This window comes from Babylonia areolata, chromosome 9 (genome assembly GCF_041734735.1).
Source record: "Babylonia areolata isolate BAREFJ2019XMU chromosome 9, ASM4173473v1, whole genome shotgun sequence".
NCBI classification, from domain to species: Eukaryota; Metazoa; Mollusca; class Gastropoda; order Neogastropoda; family Buccinidae; genus Babylonia; species Babylonia areolata.
The window spans coordinates 41,151,454-41,173,953 of NC_134884.1; the positions used below are offsets into that span (position 1 = coordinate 41,151,454).

The 22,500-nt window shown below is 43.6% G+C and overlaps 1 protein-coding gene across 3 annotated transcripts in view; it reads left to right on the plus strand.

Moving 5' to 3' along the window:
• LOC143285446 (protein CBFA2T1-like) overlaps positions 1-6,832 on the plus strand; it is a 38,888-nt gene extending 32,056 nt beyond the window's left edge. For all 3 annotated transcript variants that reach the window (XM_076592732.1, XM_076592730.1, XM_076592731.1), the window contains exons 8-10: positions 1-286; positions 787-977; positions 3,662-6,832. The exon at positions 1-286 is cut by the window's left edge. In XM_076592732.1, coding sequence (XP_076448847.1) covers positions 1-286; positions 787-977; positions 3,662-4,243 — 1,059 coding nt within the window. In that variant the 3' untranslated portion in view covers positions 4,244-6,832. The remainder of the gene's footprint in view (positions 287-786; positions 978-3,661) is intronic.
• Positions 6,833-22,500: the final 15,668 nt, after the last annotated feature.

The window sequence follows — 22,500 nt, forward strand, 5'->3', positions numbered from 1 at the left end:
CTCCGGGACCGCGAGGAGCTGGCCGCCTGGATGAGGCGCCACGCCGAGGGACTGCTGGTCGACACTGGAGGGCCCGACGTCCTCAAGAAGCACCACCACCACCACAACATCGCCAACAACAACACCACCACGGCTGCTGGTGGTGGTGGTGGCGGCGGCGGCGGTGGCGGCGGCGGTGGTGGTGGTGGAGGAGGTGGTGGTGGAGGTGGTGGTGGTGGTGGGGACATGATGGCCTTCGCTGTCAGACAGACGGAGGACAGAGTGGCGGAGGTTCGCCGGAGAGCTGGTGAGTTGTTGAGAGAAGGTGTGTGTGTGTGTGTGTAGGGGGGAGGGTGGTGTTGATTTTTGTGTTTGGTTTTGTTGTTGTTGTTTGTGTGTGTGTTGTGTTTGTGTGTGTGTGCGCGCGCGCGTGTGTGTTGTGTGTGTTTGTGTGTGTGTGTGCGTGCATGCGCGTCGTGTGTGTGTGTTTGTGTGTGTGTGTGGATGAAAGGGGAACATTATATAGAGAAAGGGATAATTATAACACTGCAATCAGCAGCCAGAGTGTATGTATTGCTCGCATGTGTGTTTGGTGGGTGGGGACAGGTAGTGGTTGGCGTAAGTGTGTGTGTGTGTGAGAGAGAGAGCAGGCACGCAATACACTGCATATATGCACATGCACAAGTGTGTGTGTGTCCATATATGTATGTGTGTGTCTGTGTTAAGGCAGAGGTCGAATTATGGATTAATCCGGACGTATTGACACCTCCCTGAAACCAGAACTTTGTGTGTGTGTGTGTGTGGCAGAAGAGGCGGTGAACGAGGTGAAGCGGCAGGCCATGATGGAGCTGCAGAAGGCGGTGGCGGCGGCTGAGTCGAAGGCGTCGGAGATGGTGATGTCGGAGCGCGTGAAGATGGAGCGCGTGCTGCAACAGGCGCGGTCGCAGGCGCGCGATGAGGTGATGGGCACCGTCAACCACCAGGAAGAGTCAAGTGAGGTTAGCTAGCGACCCTTCTTCCTTCTTCCTTCCTTCCTTCCTTCCTTCCTTCCTGTCTCACTCATCCCTGGTTTTCTCCTTTCTTTCCTGTGTCACTGACTTATCCCTTCCTCTTTCTGTCCTTTCTTCCTGTCTGTCTTGACTGTCTGACTCATCCCATGTTTTTCCACTTTCTTCCTGTTTCACTGACCCATCCCTTGTTTTTCCACTTTCTTTCTGTTTCACTGACCCATCCCTTGTTTTTCCACTTTCTTCCTGTTTCACTGACCCATCCCTTGTTTTTCCACTTTCTTTCTGTTTCACTGACCCATCCCTTGTTTTTCCACTTTCTTCCTGTTTCACTGACTCATCCCATGTTTTTCCACTTTCTTCCTGTTTCACTGACTCATCCCATGTTTTTCCACTTTCTTCCTGTTTCACTGACTCATCCCTTGTTTTTCCACTTTCTTCCTGTTTCACTGACCCATCCCTTGTTTTTCCACTTTCTTCCTGTTTCACTGACTCATCCCTTGTTTTTCCACTTTCTTCCTGTTTCACTGACCCATCCCTTGTTTTTCCACTTTCTTCCTGTTTCACTGACCCATCCCACGTTTTTCCACTTTCTTCCTGTTTCACTGACTCATCCCTTGTTTTTCCACTTTCTTCCTGTTTCACTGACTCATCCCTTGTTTTTCCACTTTCTTCCTGTTTCACTGACTCATCCCTTGTTTTTCCACTTTCTTCCTGTTTCACTGACTCATCCCTTGTTTTTCCACTTTCTTCCTGTTTCACTGACCCATCCCTTGTTTTTCCTTTTTCTTCCTGTTTCACTGACTCATCCCATGTTTTTCCACTTTCTTACTGTTTCACTGACCCATCCCATGTTTTTCCACTTTCTTCCTGTTTCACTGACTCATCCCACGTTTTTCCACTTTCTTCCTGTTTCACTGACCCATCCCACGTTTTTCCACTTTCTTACTGTTTCACTGACCCATCCCATGTTTTTCCACTTTCTTCCTGTTTCACTGACTCATCCCTTGTTTTTCCACTTTCTTCCTGTTTCACTGACCCATCCCTTGTTTTTCCACTTTCTTCCTGTTTCACTGACTCATCCCTTGTTTTTCCACTTTCTTCCTGTTTCACTGACTCATCCCTTGTTTTTCCACTTTCTTCCTGTTTCACTGACCCATCCATTGTTTTTCCACTTTCTTCCTGTTTCACTGACTCATCCCTTGTTTTTCCTTTTTCTTCCTGTTTCACTCGTTCTTCCCTTTCACTCCTTTCATCCAGCCTCACTGGATCGTCCAGCACCATTCTGTTCTATCCACTTCAAAGTACTTCATTGACTGCTGACAACCAAAACAGAAATTTCCTAACTGTCGGCTCAAAATGCCCGCCAGCAAATATCACAGAGAAAACCGAATGAGTAGTTGGTTAACTGATACATCTTCCCCGATCACCGTGTATTCCTCAGTTATGTTAAAATAAATCATTTGGGTAAGATATTATTACATTTAAAGATATAGTAAAACAAATCTGTGTGTGTGTGTGTCTGTGTGTGTGTGTGTGTGTGTGTGTGTGTGTGTGTGTGTGTGTGCTTTTTTTCCTGTCAGACACTCGTCCCATCTTTTCTTCTTCCTGGCTCATCCTTTCTTCGCTCATTTTCGCCTGTGTTATTCCTTCCTTCCTTCCTGTTTCCTTCCAGTCTTTCTGACTCACCTCTTCTCCCTCTCCGACTGGCTCATCCGCCCGTCCTTCTCTCCGTTTCTGATCTCAACTTCCAGTACAGCTCTTGCGCGTTGGTGTGCAAAAGTATTCCAACACAGCTCTTTCGCGTTGGTGTGCAAAAGTATTCCAATACAGCTCTTTCGCGTTGGTGTGCAAAAGTATTCCAATACAGCTGTTTCGCGTTGGTGTGCAAAAGTATTCCAATACAGCTCTTGCGTGTTGGTGTGCAAAAGTATTCCAATACAGCTGTTTCGCGTTGGTGTGCAAAAGTATTCCAATACAGCTCTTTCGCGTTGGTGTGCAAAAGTATCAATGCCATTGTTGTGCCTGAGCAATGTCTCACGGCGACATCCTCAAAGGATTTTACTGATTTCCTCTTCCAGACTGCAAACGCAGTAATTTGATTCATTCCTGTGATTGGAGAGCATGATGATGTTGTTTACACTGTTAAAAAAAGTAAACATAATTTAATAAATTCAGAATTGTAAATAATGCTGTTATGAATGACAGTACATTATTCAGTGATTGTGTGATAGTTATGTTGATTGATTGATTTTCATTTTTATGTAAATTTCTGCTTGTTCGAGCGTGTCTGTGCCACAAGGCCTGGGTTTAAGCAAAGGTCAGGTTTTCACCCCTTCACTGGTCATTGTATTCAGCTCAAAATCTTCATCCATGCACTGGAAAGGCCCATTTTATTCTCTCTTTTTTTTATACAGCAGATGTGGTGTAGCGCATATATATGGATCAGCCCTCATGCTTTGACACCTCATTGAAACCAAGACTAAAACTGAAAAGATGTTCAGTTGTTGCATTGCTCATGTTCGACGTTGTTGCTTATGAACTAGTCCAGCCGCACATAAGTTACGTTGACTCGAATACCCTAAATTACCAGCATGCATGCCGAGAGGCCGTGAAATACCTGTCCGGTCTGGATTCTGTATTCATGTCTTGTGCCTTGCTGTGTGGGTTTGCAGAGCTGCTGGAACTGCGGTCGCAAAGCCAGTGAGACGTGTTCGGGGTGCAACGTGGCTCGCTACTGCGGCTCGTTCTGCCAGCACAAGGACTGGGAGAACCACCACCTGGTGTGCGGCAAGGCGCAGGTCGCCGCCATCGCCCAGGCCCGCGACCAGCGCCGGGGTCTGTCCGCCTCCGCCTCCTCCACCACCACCCTATCCTCCTCCTCCTCGTCCTCCACGGCAGCGGCTGGGGGTGGGGGTGGAGGGGGGAGCTCCTCCTCTTCGGGAGGCAGCGGCGCATCGTCCTCGTCCATGGCGGCGAGCAGCGGTCCGGCCCCCGCGCCCAAGGAGATGCCCAGCACCACCACTATCATCACCACCACCTCCTCCTCCTCCGACCTCTCCTTGCCTCCCGCCGCCTCGTCCTCCTCTCTGGCGGCTGGCGCCGGAAGTGACGCCACCGCCACCTCCTCTTCCTCCTCCTCCGCCACCTCCTCGTCCGCTGTGGGCGGGTCCAGCGAGGCTCGGGCTGTAGGAGTGGCCTCCCCTGCGGCCAGTGAGTCGGACAAGACCAGCCTGGCCCCGGAGTCTTCACGGTAGAATGTGGTTGATGGTGTAATGGGGAGTGGGGTGTTGGGGGAGGGTTAAGGAAGGGGGTGGGATAGTAACATGACGTGGGGTTGGGGTGGGGTGGCGGGTTCCTGGCCTACAAAACATGTCCCCAAAGAAGTGATGATGGAGTCTGCCTGTGGTGGGGTGTCCTTCGAAAGAATGTGACTGAGTGTGAAGTCAGCACCCTGATTGACACCTTCTGTCTTAGAGAGTACAGGACAAACGGCTTGCTGCACAGAGTGGGAGAGTTCTGCGTGGGAAAGTTCTCCGGACTGATGGCACGGCCGCTTGAGTAACCAGGAACAAAACAACCCTTCATGTCACTAACACAGCAAGGCAAGGACTGCTTCCTTCACCGCGCTTGGGACTGTGTTGATGAATTGTGGAAAGCGCTCAATGAGAAGATGAGGCGGAGAGAAGAAACCAGAAGGGTGTTTGTCTCTGCATGTCCCTGTGTGCATGGCTTTGTCTGTCTCCCAGTCTTCATGTCCTGGTCCTGGTGGCCGACTTAGAACACAACCTGTTGATACGTCCTTCGTTTTCTTGAGCGCTACGCCATGAAGTGATTCATATGTGATGGGTAAATAGTGGTGCAGAGAAAGGAAAGGAAAGGAGGAACAATCGAAGTGGAGGAATAACAAGTCCGCTGACAGTTTCTCACACGGAGATTATCACTTGCATAATCTGTCGACAATCGGTGTTCAAATCGCACAAAATGAGGTGGGGGACTGGGTCAAACGATGCCATGTCTGCTGACTGAAACACAAAGACGATCAGGTTCAGAAAGATTGGACTGAGTGACCAGTGTGAGGAAAACATTAACTGAAGAGTCCAACAGGAAGTTTGTGTCGCCCGACAAAAGAAGAACAGAGGAGGTGCACAATCTCTGAAGTGTTACTGGCAGAATTGACGACGGACTGCACCGTAAGATATGAGTGAAACGTCGATGTCCAATAAACTAACACTGAGAGAACGACAAAAAAAAAAAATAGAAAATGCGTGTACAGAATTCTTAAATCCTAGCATCTGTGATGCCATAGTGTGAGTGTGCCGTACAGAGGAGAACTGTGGACAGGTCCGGTCCAGGGTCGAGCTGACCGACAGGAGTGGACTGAAGCACTGACCGTCCTGTCCAGCCTGGACATCCGGACATGACAACACTCAGCACTGCGGCTTACGGCGCATTGTCCGCTCCTGGTCAGAGGAACCACAGACTGCCGGGAACCGCGTGTTGGGGAAGAGGGTCAATCATTTCCTTTCGTTTTCTTCGTATTCTTTTCCATCATTGTTTGGTTTTCTGTATATATTTATAATGGACGTGATGGTTGAACCCGTCGAACTTGGATATTGTCTGTGAAACGTCCGATGTGAAAAAGAGAAGTATGCTGTTCCTGCTGTGTGTCTGTACAGTGTGTGCATTCATTATCAGGAGATGGCACAGACGACGTGTTGTGGGACAACACGTACTCCTGTCTCCACATCAGCTGACACTGGGACAGAAGCCCTAGTAGGGATGGTGTACCAGCCGTACCAGACATCACTGCACTGTCTTCTGTGTGTGAGTGGAAGTCGAATCAGTATTTTTTCAAACATTTTCATGACTGATTTTTCAATGTAAACGATGGTGGTTTCTTGATCATTTGTTTGGTGTGTGTGGGTTTTTTTGTTTTTTGTGTTTTTTTTCATATTATTTTCTTATTTATAGTGATTTTTTTTCTGAACAGTCCACAGTGTTTCATTTGTGCAAGCTGAACTGATGTGACTTTTGTCTTGTATTGCTATGAGCCTAGTCTGGATTTGGAGTCATTGAATAGTCTTTGTCGTTGAGCATGTGGTCCTCATCAGTCAACACGTCTTTCCTGCCCAGAACCACATTGTTTCTTGTGCATAGTAGCTGGTGTTCAGTGTCAGTGTGCTTCACGGGGTCAGCTAGTCTGGCTTCTGTACTGTAGCCGTTCACACCTTCAGTGGCCAGGACTGAGGGTGGTCAGGTCAGGTCAGACAGGTTGCAGGACCTGCAAACGGTGTTGTCTTGTCTTGTCTTGTCTTGTCTTGTCTTGTCATTGTGGAGTGAGTCAGTGGCTGTTGTTTCTGTTTCTTGAACGTGGAGGAGATTGGAGGTGTCTGTGGTGATGACTGATGTGGAGGTGTTAAGGTGAATTCCCATTGCACTGGCGATGGTTGGCTTGGTGTGTTCTGACGTGCATCACTATTGCACAGTTACCTGTGCTGATAGCACCTGTGGGGTTCGCTGTTGCCTCTTTCATGAAGGGAAGAACCCTTGCGGAAAATGTGTGCGTTGAAATGGGTATTTTGTGCCCATTGACTGTCAATCTAGTCCTTTGTTTTCAAACTGGTGATACCTTGGTTTGTTTTGTTTGTTTGTTTGTTTGTTTTTTATCTCGCGCCCCAGCAGCTTTAAGAATATTTTTTAATTCCATGTACATTGTTCACTGGTCACGTTGGTTTGGTCGCTTCTGTCGTTCCCCACTTCTTTGTAGTCTCAATCAAAATCACCAACCACACACACACACACACACACACACACACGCACGCACGCACGCACGCTCGCACACACACACACACACACATACACACGTACGCACGCACGCACGCACGCTCGCACACACCCACATCTTCCCACACACGCACACCCATCCACCCACGCACACGCACGCACGCACGCACACACCTACACGCACGCCACAATACTGCATAATTATTTTGGGGTCTTGGTCAAATGCTATCACTGGAATTGTTGTCATAGTCATTTGCTTCTGCCCGTGCAAAGTGTGTAGCTGATGTCCCAGTGTCTGTGCTATGTGGGGGAAGCCCTGGCTGGTGGTAGCGAGAGCAGTGGTGAACACCTGCTAGTTATTTGTAGATCCTGGCTGTTATTGTAGCCACGTCACATGGGGTAACACATCCGGACATGGGTGTTCATTCAGTGTTTGTTTTTTTTCTTCACATCTTTGGAAATGCGTGTCCTATCTCTGGAGGTGTGGAATTGCGCCCGTGTCGTATTAATTACCATGTCTGCAATTGGACAATAATTGATTTTTTATTCTCTCTGCCAAATGTTACTAGTGATCTCAAATTGTTGATCTTTTGTTCATGTACGGGGATTTAGTTGTTTTTTTTTTTTTTTGGTTTGTTTTTTCTTTGGCGCAATTTTGATCTGACCATCAGGAAAATTGATATCATTTGTCCGTGAGCTTTACGTCCTTTCTCCACTGTGTACCCCCCACATTCTCTCCCCTTTGCAGTTTCACTTCACTTTGTTGTTAAACGGTGGGTAAGAAAATGTGGTGCAGTTCTTCTCTTTGTTTTCCCTATTGTACAAAACAGGGAGAGAGAGAGAGAGAGCTTCATATCGGTTTGTGCGTCTTGTGAACAAGAATATGGTGGTGTGTAGTTCTCGGATAAAATGAATATGAGGGAAACACTTGATCCTTGGCAAATCTGAATTTTACAAAAGAGAAACGAATGAGAAAAGAATGAATATATGCATATAGGCATAGTGGCATTTAATTTTAAAGGGGGAAAATGCTGGACATGGTAAAAAAAAATGGAGGCTCATGTCATACGAACTCAGAAAGCATTTCAGAGAAGGCTGTTCCTTACTGAGTGGATGGAGAAAAAGGAATACCACCACCAGAAGAGAGAATTTTACATGTGGCTTGATGTTTTCGTTTTTCTCAGACTTGATGGGCGCACAATCGTATTTGGCAGTTTTTCTTTCAGCCCAGAAACGAGAAGATAGCCAGTTTAGAGATGTGCTGCACATACGTTGGATGTTGGTTTTTTTGTTTTTTGTTTTTTTGGGGGGGGGTTTGAGGTTTTTTTTAATTGATACATCATAACAACAGTGTTGATGATTCTAATGATGCGGATTTTTTTCCCTTCCTTATTGCGGTCATCTTTTTTACATTTTGAAAACTGTCCACAAAACAGTTTTGTTTCCATTTTAGAATATCTATTATTTTACAAGATTTAGAAGAGTTATGAAAGGAACACAAGTACTGAAACTTGAATACTAAATCTTCCTTTTAATGCATAAAAATGAATGGTAAGAGTGACCGAGCTGATATGTGATAAGGTGAATGATTCCACTGTACCGGAAAACCAGTGATTTATGCACCAGCAGATACCAGCGGCAGGTACACCGCAGGATCCAAATTCAGAGCCTATGGACTAGTTTCCACGATGATACAATTAGTATGACCTTGAGTCTTGACTGTGGGTTCAAAGACAAGAGGGGTCAAGGAATTAGTTTCACTTCTGTTCTTTTCCCCCTCGTCATATTCAACCTGTTCAACAGCTTTGTATTGAATGCTGTAAAGTAAGGCAGAACACAGCTGGTGCAAGGATGGACAGTCTTCTGTCTGTCCGTGTGGACATGATCAACTGTCAGCTCTGTTTCCATGGGGACAGATGGAAGACAGTTCTCCGCCCCCTCCACTCTCTCTCTCTCTCTCTCTCTCTCTCAACATCATATCTGTGGGGTTTCTTATGTAATGTAAGTCGATTAAGACCTGCAAGTGGGACTAGAGGTTCAGACGGAACATCACTATAAAGAAACTGCCGAGCAGTAAAATTAAACTACAAATCAGTAGTTGATCAACTCCTGGCATGCGTGTATTTTAGTGAAAATGTCTTTGTCCTACGAGTTGATTCCGGAAATGCCGACGTCTTAGAAAGGCCGTCGGTCGACCGCCACTGGTTTCACGTGCAGATAGACATAGGGAGTGGCGCACAGTTGTTGAACAACCCCGTTATTCAGGTAATTGGCGATCCGTTTTTTCACCCGTCTCCTGTGGAATGAAGCTGGATTGCCACTCCCCCTGTCTCAACTGGTGTTCTCTGGACATCTCCAGTCTGCCTTCTCCACCCCTTTCCACCAAACAGCCAGTCATCTGAAATGTCTGAGATGAACCACGGCTTTGTTTTGTGGAAGGAAGGGAACTGGGTGCAACACGGAAGGGGAAGAACGGAAATGTGTTCAGAGTCTGGGCCGCCTTAGAGATGTCTTGGCGTTACAAGGGTTTGTGCTTTGGTGACATCAGTATGGAATTTTTCTCAATGGAATTTTTCTCTGTTTCCATTCCTTTTTTCTTTTTTTTTCTTCTTTTTCTTTTCTTTTTTTTCTTTTTTTTTTATAGAGAAACTAACTAACGTCAGTATGGAATTTTCATTCGCTTTTCTTCATAAGAATAGAAATATAAAAAAAACATCAGCTGCAGACCTGGAGGTTACTACCGCTGAACGGTTTGGATGTAAATGTTTTGAATCTGGCTATTGATGAACTCCAATAAAATACTCACAAAAAGTCATGTGTCGTGATTGTTGTTGAATTGGTGAATTTGTTTCTGTCCTTCATATGTTCTGTGTGTGCGTTTGCTTGTGGGAATTGATAACACAATGACGTGAAGAAGATCCGATATGATATCTTAACAGAATACATACATCTGCCGCACAAAACAAACGTACATACTACTGCTCTATAAAACAAACCGACACACAGTTGACAGTCAAAACAAACATAAACTGAACTCAAAACAAACATGTAACAACTGCCTCACAACAAAATGAAAACACGAACAGACATACATATACAACTGCCGTACAAAACATTCATACAACTGCAGAACAACATCAACCTCGTATCAACACTGATAACAGATGCAGCAAGCAACACCAATAATAGTAATATTTAAACTACACGCATGATTTATATTGATTTGAAACTAATATCAAATGATTCTCTCAATGTGTGCGAGGGTGGCGGAAAGTGTGCGTGTGTGTGTAGCTGTTGTCTGTCCTCCATAACTCAACGGGAGTCAAAAGGATTTAATTTTCTCGGTGTGTGTGTGTGTGTGTGTGTGTGTCCTGCGCGAGAGGAGAGAATTCGAAAGAAAAACAAACGCATAATTGCCTCAAAGAAGCCAGCAAAATAAAGCTTCATAAATGAAAGAGAAAATTTTTAAAAAGCTGTGATTCCCTAACATATGCTAACTTAACACCACAGAAAACTACGCGCTTACCAAAACATACCCAGATACGCTAAGACAGACGGTGGTAGAATTCGCTGGCAAGTTTTTGAAAATAATAATAATAATAAAGAAAACAAAAATAAGTGTCGAGAGAGGAAATAGTAACTCCGGAAAAGGACACACATACGAAATGAGGGAAATGGCAACAGAGAAACTGTCAACAAAACCGAGCAGAAAGAAAATCCACCCACCTCTCTCTCTCTCTCTCTCTCTCTCTCTCTCTGTAAGTGTGTGTGTCTATGTCTGTGTAAGTGTGTATATATATGTAGAGAGAGAGAGATACACAGAGAGAGTGTGTGTCAGCTCATCTGCCCTCACACACACCCGGACAAATACACGAATCAAAAGTATTCTATATCACTGGGGTGGGTGTGGGGTATAGCGGGATTCTTCATGGGCGTCCATTCATATTGCCGAATATTAACAAACAAAAACAAAAAAAGGACACACACAAAAATAACGGGAAGCCTCCGCGGGAAGGCTGTATAATTTACTCTATCACTGCCAAGTTTCCGTGCGGAAAAACAATCCCCAGCACCAAATATTTTATAAACGATGCTGTCAGTCACAGGCTTCGGTTCATGTCAAAACAACACACAAGACTTGTTCACTTCAAACTTGAGCTTTGTTACAATGTGAACAAGAGAGGCAAGGCCTTCAAGACTCACTTGTGATACACTTGTTAAAAAAAAATCCAAGCTTTTTATGTATTAAGTATAATTTCAAAATGTAATGTTTAAGATGAGAAAGATCAGTTTAAAGCAAATTAAGTCCCCTAGCATTAATTACAGAGTAATTTCCCTTTTTTACTATCTGCACCAAAACGTTTGCAAAATAAATAAAACTTCCATGCTTAGCAAAAGAAGTTCCTGTTTGAACAAAAAAATGATAATAATGACTGCTCTTTTGTTGGGTCAGAATATCAGATCAAAGTGCCAAGTTTAGAGAATACAAAAAATGTAGATATAACAGTAAATGCAGTTTGCATATAATTAGGCTTCATGTGTGTGTGTGTGTGTGTGTGTGTGTGTGCCCATCCCAGAGGTGCAATATTGTTTTATCTCACTCAGTACGGCCAGTCCTCTCTTCTCCTCTACACAGACCCCCTCGGATGTCCAGTGGGTGTCTGAATGACCCAACTTTTAGCTTCCGTCGTCAAAATTGTGGTATCTTTGTCAACATTCACGTCTTCAGTATAAGAGCCTTCCGCTTGCAATGCTTTGATGATGGTAATTGGGGTGAAACGCTGTTAACGTCGTCTCTTTCGCCGCTCGTATGGAGAGAGTTAAACAAGATGACTGGAAAGAACTGAATTTTTCCTATTTTTATGCCTAATTTGGTGCCAACTGACAAAGTATTTGCAGAGAAATTGTCAATGTTAAAGTTTACCACGGAAACACAGACACACACACACACACACAGACACACACAGACACACACACACACACACACACACACACACACACACACACACAGAGACAACCGAACACCGGGTTAAAACATAGACTCACTTTGTTTACACAAGTGAGTAAAAAATGGTCTTATCAACATGACCCCTCAATGTCGACAAAATGTGTGTAGATGTCTTGTCAAATTAAGTCGCCTATGGCGGTGGAAGAGTTAATATGGGGTGTAAGGGATGCTGGGGGTCAGCCAGCACAGCCAGCGTCATGGTGCCGGAGCTGGCCAAGGTCAAACCCGTGCATCCCTTGTTGCCGCATGTATATGTCGCCCCTGCATGGACTGTCGCCGGCGACAATACGTGCAGCCCTCACTGCCCTGGTGCTGTTGTGAAGAGTGAGTGAGGAGTTGTGACCTAACTTTTACGACCCAGCGTTGAGGCGTTGAAGGCCTGTGCCCTTGCAGACAGGATCACACACACACACACACACCACACACACACACACACACAGCGGCACAGTAGCCAACACAAACAACGACAGTGTCCAAACCTGACCAATTTACAACCTATTCACTGTCTACTTGTACGATGGACTCAAGTTCCCGAGGCCACTGGGTGAGATGTTTGTGACGTAACTTTTACGACCTAGCGTGGCGTCGTTGAAGAACTGTTCCCTCGCAGATAAGATCACACACACACACGTACACATCCGCACACACAAACTTTACACACACACACACACACACACACACACACACACACACACACACACACATGTACGAACACTCACACACATACATACACACGCTAAATATACCCGCACATATCATACCTCCACCTTTCCACCGCTTTTACATAAACACTAATTTACTCTCAAAAACACACACACAAAATACACGCGCACGCACACACTCACACGAACAGGCACACAGCAATCTCATATGCGCGCGCGCACACGAACACACCCACACAACAACAACAACGTGAGTTAGCAACAGCAAAATTCGCCTCGAGGTACGCTTCAATGACAAAAAATTTCATTGCTGATGAACTGACAGTAAGATCAGACATTGATTTTCCTAAAAGAGCTAAAGCCATTTCATCACAAGAAACAGTTGCAACTTACATTTCAAATCTGTTAAAAGAATCTGATATTAACATGAAAGAGTTAGCTGCAAAACCACATCATTCTCCTGTTCCTTTTTGGGAAATGTTGAAAGCGGATTTTGATATCACTTATTCTGAAACAAAAAAGAAAGAAAACATTAATATCACGACAAGTACGGCTTTCTATATTCCTGCCTTTAAAGTTGAAAAATCTTACTTTATTGGAAAACACCTTTCCATATTCACAGCTGAGCTAATTGCTATTATACAAGCTCTGAACTACTTAGTGAGCCATCAAATAGTTTTCTCGAAAATAGCATTCTTTGTTGATTCCAAATCAGTACTTTATGCTCTAGAATTATTCAGCCTTGAAACAAGACCTGACTTAGTTATTGAGGTAAATCATTTGGTACATTGTTTAGGGATTAAAGGGACTGAGGTCAGTTTTTGTTGGGTGCCTTCTCATGTGGGCATTCTTGGCAATGAAACTGTTGATAAAGCAGCTAAAAGAGGAGCACAAGATTCAGAAAAATCGACAAAAATACATGTCCGTCTCTCCGTAAAAGAGGCATACACTTTGTTAGAAAAATCAGCATGGGGTCGATTTCATAACCGATGGAAGTTAACGTTTTTAAACCATAAAAGAACATTATTCCCCGAGAATATTATTAAAGAAAAGATACCGAATCCATCAGCTTGCTATACAAGATTAATAACCTCTACTTTCTTCCGTATAAAACTTGATGCGCTGAAGATAAAGTATAGTAAAAATGTTACATGCATCTGTGGTAAGCAGTTCAGCTTGCATCATTGTTGTTTCACTGCCAGCAGTTACGTACCTTCTTGCCCAAGTATTTCAAAGAGAATAATAATTCTGCAGATGATTTTTGTAAAGTTATTTCTGACGAGGTTCTTATGGTCGAACTTTCACAGGCATTAGTTCATAGCCCTATTTCTACATTCCTTTAATGCACTTCAGAATTGTGTTAATGGTTTCTGATTATTATAATTATTATTATTGAATTGTTACTGTTAAATGTAATTGCATGTTAGTTATACCACCTTCCTCCCCTCCATGCCCCCCCCCCCCCCCCCACCACCCCCTCCCCCTTTTTTTTTTTCTTTTTTTTTTAACGTCTAATATCACTGATAGTGAAAAGACGCTAAACTAAAGAACGAACGAACACCAACAACAGCACCAGTGCAAAGGGGCGACAAATAATAAATGTGCAATGAGGCTGCCCGTATTTTCATCGGCGACAATCCATGCAGGGGCGACAATCCATGCAGGGGCGACAATACATGCAGCAACAATAGCACCAGTGCAGAAAGGCGACAATATGTGCAGTGATGGCTGCACGATAATCCATGCAGGGGCGACAATGCATGCAGCAACAATAGCACCAGTGCAGAGGGGCGACAATATGTGCAGTGATGGCTGCACGACAATCCATGCAGGGGCGACAATCCATGCAGGGGCGACAATACATGCAGCAACAATAGCACCAGTGCAGAGGGGCGACAATATGTGCAGTGATGGCTGCACGACAATCCATGCAGGGGCGACAATCCATGCAGGGGCGACAATACATGCAGCAACAATAGCACCAGTGCAGAGAGGCGACAATATGTGCAGTGATGGCTGCACGACAATCCATGCAGGGGCGACAATACATGCAGGGGCGACAATACATGCAGCAACAATAGCACCAGTGCAGAGAGGCGACAATATGTGCAGTGATGGCTGCACGACAATCCATGCAGGGGCGACAATACATGCTGCAACATCCCTCACGAATGGGATCTCACATGGAAAATTCCCTTGTCTATAGAACAGGGCTCGGTTGATGAAAGAGGATTGAAAATATCCATAATTATCAGCCATTGCACTCGTTGCTCTTTGTTTTATTCTTCTTCTTTTTTTTCTTCTTTTTCTTTTTTTTTTTTTTTTTTTTCTTTTTTTTTCTTTTTTTCATACCCATCTCAGGACTCATTCAACATGATCTCAGTGAAATACGTCCGTCAGTGTCTAGCTTTGGCAAGTGCATTGCATTGTGTTGTATTGTGTGGTGTGGTGTAGTGTTATGTGGCGAAGTGCGGTGTGGTGTTTTACTTTTTGTCGCAACAGATAACTCTTTGCGAAATTAAAGCTGATCTCCCCAATGAGGAAAGCACACTTACCCAGAATGTAGTATTAAATTTCGTTTTATTAGCAAAGATGATTTTTTTTTTTTCAGAATGTTGTGAGGGACAAGCCTTTAATTGCCATGGGTTCTTTTACGTGTGCTTAGCGCATTCTGCAGAAGTCTTGCAGAGTCGGTTTTCACCAGTTTAGTCACCGTGCACCTGCTGTTGCACTGGCTGATCATGGTCTGCATGTGTAGCTGTCTTTACCAGCCTGTCTTTGGAGTCTGGAGCCATGGTATTTGAAAAGGGTCCATCCCACCGACCCCAAAAATTCATGGTTATGTTGACAGTGATGTTCACGAAGTTGTTCGACATTCGTTCAGTAGTCCGAGCGCGACTTCATTATTCTCTCATCAAGAGCTATCTGAATTCATGTTCACACGATAGTGAGAGCACTATGACATAATTCTCTCATCAAGAGTTATCTGAATTCATGTTCACACGATAGTGCGAGCACTACATTCTTCTCTCATCAAGAGCTATCTGAATTCATGTTCACACGATAGTGAGAGCACTATGACATAATTCTCTCATCAAGAGTTATCTGAATTCATGTTCACATGATACTAGTAGTGAGAGCACTAGTTCACTATTCTCTCAAGAGTTATCTGAATTCATGTTCACACGATAGTGCGAGCACTAGTTCATTATTCTCTCAAGAGTTATCTGAATTCATGTTCACACGATAGTCCGAGCACTACTTCATTATTCTCTCAAGAGTTATCTGAATTCATGTTCACACGATAGTGCGAGCACTACATTATTATCTCAAGAGTTATCTGAATTCATGTTCACACGATAGTGCGAGCACTACATTATTCTCTCAAGAGTTATCTGAATTCATGTTCACACGATAGTGAGAGCACTAGTTCACTATTCTCTCAAGAGTTATCTGAATTCATGTTCACACGATAGTGCGAGCACTACATTATTATCTCAAGAGTTATCTGAATTCATGTTCACACGATAGTGCGAGCACTACATTATTATCTCAAGAGTTATCTGAATTCATGTTCACACGATAGTGCGAGCACTACATTATTCTCTCATCAAGAGTTATTTGCATTCGTGTTCACACAGAAGTATAAAGAGAGAGAGAGAGAGAGAGAGAGAGAGAGGTGCAGACAGATATACACACGGAAAGAAGAGAGATAAGAAAATTCATCAGAGAAAGAGATATACAGAACGAACGAACATTTTTTTTTTTTTTAATGAGGGAAGTGGAATAAGCATGCATATGCCTTTTTACATCCAGCCCTCAGGGCAAAGAGAAATGAAATCAAAATATTCACAAGATAACAAAAAGTTATAGAAATACATACATGATATTCAAATACACTAAATTGCACAGTAAACATTTCAGTACAGGTACATAATCATGATATCAACATTCATGACAATAATGTATATGAATGTAATAATGAGAGAGAGAGAGAGAGAGAGAGAGAGAGAGAGAGAGAGAGAGAGAGAGAGAGAGAGAATGAATAATCTTACTTCTATGGGTAATAGAGTACGCAAACAATTGCTTTTTCCAGCCCTCGATAGGGAAAAAATGTGTAAAGAAAAGGAATGAAGACCACAAGAAAACAGTAAATGTTGACAAAGTCATAGAAAGACGAGAACAGAAACAACATTATAACAAGCATAAATAAATCAATGAATGAATAAATAGAGAAGAGAGAGAGAGAGAGAGAGAGAGAGAGAGAGAGAGAGAGAGACAGAGAGAGAAGATAATAGAGAAAGAAAAAATAGAGAGATAGGGATAAGACAAGAGACAGAGGGAGAAAGAGAGACATAGGGATAAGACAAGAGACAGAGAGAGAAAGAAAGAGAGACAGAGACAGACAGACAGACAGACAGACAAACAGAAACAGAGAGAGAACAGGACGTTCTGAAAGTCTTTCTGACAAGCAAATCTTACTGGTTGAAAGACCAAAGGGGCCAAACTGAACCTGACTTTATTTATTTAATTATTTATTTATTTATTTATATTTTTATCGATTTATCTATCGGCCTGCGGTAGTCACCATCATTATCCACACGTTCTACCATAACCACCACCACCACCACCACCGCCGCCAGCACGTGACGTCATGTCAGGAGTCAGCACAGAAAGATCGTGGCGGTACTGTCCTGTCTGTCACCCCTGTAACACACACGGTGAACCTGAACACGGTGAACCTGAACCAGCAACAACATGAAGAAACGGTCAAACCCTTGCACTAATGTTAGAATAATTAGAATAGACGAACACGAACACCCACGTACCCACAAGCTTGCACGAACTCTTGGAAATGAGGACCGATTTGCATCCGTTGAAGACAGCTAATGGAGGTAGATTTCAAATCATTATATTACGATTAGTTTTCTTCTTCTTCTTCTGCGTTCACTCGTATGCACACGAGTGGGTTTTTACGTGTATGACCGTTTTTACCCCGCCATGTAGGCAGCCATACTCCGTTTTCGGGGGTGTGCATGCTGGGTATGTTCTTGTTTCCATAACCCACCGAACGCCTGACATGGATTACAGGATCTTTAACGTGCGTATTTGATCTTCTGCTTGCATATACACACAAAGGGGGTTCAGGCACTAGCAGGTCTGCACATATGTTGACCTGGGAGATCGTAAAAATCTCCACCCTTTACCCACCAGGCGCCATTATTTTTCTATTTTGTAGTATTTTCTTACAGGGGGGTATGAAGGAATTCCGACAATGTCCACAATTCTTTTTTTCTTTTTTCTTTTTTCTTTTTCTTTTTTTAATTAACAATAGGTTATCATCTCATAAACCGACATTTTTGTTGTTGTTGTTGTTGTTGTTGTTGTGTTGTTTCCCTTCCGGTGTATTCGTAACGGCAATACCCGCATTTCTTCCCCTCCACTCCCCTGTGTGACTGACGAGTGAACGGCCACGCCTTGTTGTGAACACTGCTCATTCCGTGTTGAGGGGATGAATTGTGGACATTGCCTTCAATTCGTGACCACACAATCATTATTTTATTTATGGTGGGTTTTTTTGTTTGTTTGTTGTTGTTGTTTTTTGTTTCTTTTGTTTTGTTTTGTTTTTGTTTGTTTTTTGTTGTAGTTTTTTGTTTTTGTTGGGGTTTTTTGTGTTTTGTTGTTGTTTTTTGGGGGGGTACGCTTATAGTCGACTTCATCAAGTTTTTGGGCCTTGATATCATTATTATTAGTAGTAGTTTTTGTATGTATTTATCTATTATTCTTTTTTTTATTGTATTTTTTATTTAGTTTTTTGTTGCTGTTATTTTATTTATTTTCTTTTTGTTTTTCTCTCAAGGCCTGACTGAGCGCGTTGGGTTAAGCTGCTGGTCAGACATCTGCTTGGCAGATGTGGTGTAGCGTATATGGATTTGTCCGAATGCAGTGACGCCTCCTTGAGCTACTGACTGACTGACTGACAATCAACACGGAGACGAGAAAGGAGTTCCAGAGACGGATAAAGTGCAAGGATGAAGGGTTTGAAGAAAAGAATATCTGTATTGCTGATGACAGGGGCTGTGTGTGGTGTGGCCTAATGGTAACGTGCCTGACTAGGAAAGCCCACGGGTTGATGACCCATAAACGGGCGGAGATTATTACCAACCCCCACCCCCTCACACACACACACACACACACACACACACACACACACACACACACACACACACACACACACACACACACACACACACACACCCTTCCACTAAAGAATGGCTGGTGCTCTGGGTATTAGTCACTCAAACGAGACGAAAAACCGACCGTTTCGTGTGCAATATGCATTTGTTGAGCACATGAAATAACTCACGGCAACGACGGAAAGGACTGTTTCTGACAAAAATTTGAAGAAAAATCCACTTTGATTATATATATAATTTGATTATATATATAATCAAAGTGGATTTTTCTTCAAATTTTTGCCAGAAACAGTATATATATATATATATATATATATATATATATATATATATATATATATATATATATAGGTGGTGTGATGGCCTAAAGGTAACACGTCCGCCTAGGAAGCGAGAGAATCTGAGCGGGCTGGTTCGAATCACGGTTCAGCCACCGATATTTTCTCCCCCTCCACTAGACCTTGAGTGGTGGTCTGGACGCTAGTCATTCGGATGAGACGATAAACTGAGGACCCGTGTGCAGCATGCACTTAGCGCACGTAAAAGAACCCACGGCAACGAAAGGGTTGTTCCTGGCAAAATTCTGTAGAAAAATCCACATCAATAGGAAAACAAAACTTCATGCAGGAAAAAATAAAAAAAAAAAAAAAAAAATGGGTGGCGCTGTAGTGTAGTGACGCGCTCTCCCTGGGGAGAGCAGCCCGAATTTCACACAGAGAAATCTGTTGTGATAAAAAGAAATACAAATACAAATCTTGGAAAAGTAATGCAATAAAATACAATGCAGTACAATACAAAATGTCTACGAGTGGGTAATTTTCTGTTTTAGTATCCTAAATTGAGGGACCGATTTCTTTAACGGCAAGTTTCTTGCATATTTTGAAGTGATATTACCAAGAGCAAATGTTGGGACCCATATTCTGTGGCCTTCGACTCTACTAGATTTGAGGGTCTGTTGCTGAAATTTCTTATTCAGATTCAGTCCCTATTCACTACTAATGTGCAGCCATCTTGCCAGGTCTACGGCAAAGTCGTCTGCAATTAGGCGTTCATCTACTGTGTACGAACCAGAAACCAGTTGCTCTTTCAGTCCTCCAGCCATGCGTGCCGGGTGGATTCAGACAAAATGTATGTCCGTGTTCGTGACATGGGTCATTTAACTCTCTCCATACGAACGGCGAAAAAGACGACGTTAACAGCGTTTCATCCCAATTACCATCATCAAAATATTGCAAGCGGAACGCTCTTATACTGAAGAGGTGAATGTTGACAAAGAATACCACAGTTCTGACGACGGAAGCTAAAGGTTGGGTCATTCAGACACCCACTGGACATCCGAGGGGTCTGTGTAGAGGAGAAGAGAGGACTGGCCGTACTGAGTGAGTTAACGTCGTTTTTTAAACAACAGTAACATGCTATACATGTCTTTTCTCAAATGCCTGCATGTAAAGTAAGTCACAGAATTTGGGACACTAAAATATTACACGTTAGGCCTTCATGCTTATCTCTTACATGCCACAGATCCAAAGATTTAGGATACTAACATAGGAAATTACCGATTACACATGCCTGCCTTGAAGTAAGACACAAGGTTTACAGTATGTGGAGTGTTGGCCTGGAGGAAACGCGTTCGCCTTGGACGGAAGTAAGAGAATCTGAGCCCACTGCTTCAAATCCCATAGTCGCTTGTTCCCTCCCTGAGGACGGAGAGGAATTCGATTTTCACACAGGGAAATAATTATGTTGTGACAAAAAAAAGAATAATACAATACAATACATACAATACAATACAATACAATTAAAATGTACTAAAATCGGATAATTCCAAATATCTCCCTCGCTGGCTCACCTTCAGTTTGTTTAATCAATCAACAGCCCCATCTCCACGGGCGGACGCATGTTAATGAGGATCCTCCACATCACCGTGACCGTGACGACGACCACCACGGAGACTGTGACGATGAGCCCCAGTCTGGCTTTAGGTGATGACGGGCGCCAGGGGTGTCGGCCCACGGTTGATGCCGGGAGCACTGGACGCTGTTGTCTCCCCACAGTGTTGTAGTGCAGAAAATGCCCGTGGAACAAAACACACAGGGGGTCCATTTTTCTTCTTCTTCTTCTTCTTCTTCTTCTTCTGTCTCACTGAGCCGGCCAACTGTGTGTGGTCCCGCCACAGGACTCTAAGCAACAAACGAGATATAAGAAAGGTTATCTCCTTCCCCGCTCCTCTCAGCTCCACTTGAAGGCAGTAAGTAGCACTGAGGAGTGTGGTGTGGCTGATCCGGCTGCTGCTTTTGGCCGAGGTCGTTGAATTGGAGCTGATTATCAACATCAGTCATGCAGCACATTTTGGCCAGTCCGTTTTCAGCTGAAGTGAACGATGCTCAGATATCGAATGACGACGGAGATTTTTTTTTTTTTTTTTTTTTTTTTTTTCACATTTGTGGCGCTCTCTCTCTCTCTTAATTTTTTTCCCCATACTTTCGAGGGATGGATGAATATTACAAAAGAAAAAAAAATGTTTGCGTAATCTATTTCACTAAAACAACAACAACAAATTCAGTTCATTCATATAATCAATTTCCTGCTTCTCTCTGTGTCTGTCTTTCTCTCTCTCCCCCACAATGCATGTGAGTATGGTGTTTGCAAATTCACCCAAATTTGTGAAGAACATTCACCACAGTGTTTAGGGGTCGGGGGCACAATGGTGGATGGGTGGGTGTGCGCGCGTACATTATGTGAATGTCTGCATGTGAGTGAGTGCGTGTGAGTGGTCGTGAGGAACCATTAAAAAAAATCAAATAAAAAAAGCGCGAAGAGAGGATTGCAGATCGGTCTACGGGAAATAATCCATGCCTCAAGGGATAGGATGATGAAATCGTCTCCCCTGACCATTCCTTCCCTCGCGTGTGTGTGTTTCTCTGCACGTGTGTGTCGTGCGTATATATTTGTGTGCACGTGCGCGCATACTTGCATGTTTACGAGCGTACATGTTTGTTTATGCTCTCTGCGTGCGTGCTTGTGCGCGTGCAGTATGTAAGATTTTAAAGTTGGTTAATCAATTGGTTAATTATAGGGTCGGCCGAACTAGTGTGTGTCAGAGTGTTCAGTGGTGTGTGTGTGTGTGTGTGTGTGTGTGTGTGTGTGTGTGTGTGTGTGTGAACACAAATACTTGACGAGAACAGAAACTCTTGAAGGGGACACAGGGGAGGAGAGCCGCCCGCCCGCCACTGGCTGTGCTGGGAATCAAAAACTGCTAAAGGGACACACACACACACACACACACACACACACACACACACACACACACACACACACACACACACACACACTACTGGCTGTGCTGAGAATCAAAAAGCTAAAGGGACACACACACACACACACACACACACACACACACACACACACACACACACACACACACACATTATGTATGTGTGTGTGTGTGTGTGTGTGTGTGTGTGTGTGTGTGTGTGTGTGTGTGTGTGTGTGTGATATAAATATATATATATATATATATAGAGAGAGAGAGAGAGAGAGGAGGGGGGGTACTGTATAAATATGTATATCACATGACTGTACACCATATCATAGAAATTTGAATTTTTAAAAAGTTTGTATTCAGATTTTACAGTAATCACAGACTTTAATCTACTAATGATAACAAAAACAAAAACAAAAACAATCAACAGGAAAGGAAGAAGTGGGGGGGGGGGGAAGAAAACTGACAGAATGATAACTGTGTAGTAATTAGAAATTATTCTTACCAATCACCAAAGACCAACCAAATTCTTGGCTCAGTCACCAAAGACCAATCCGGTTGGGGATTCACTGCGAAACAAAATGGAAAAACAGTTAGG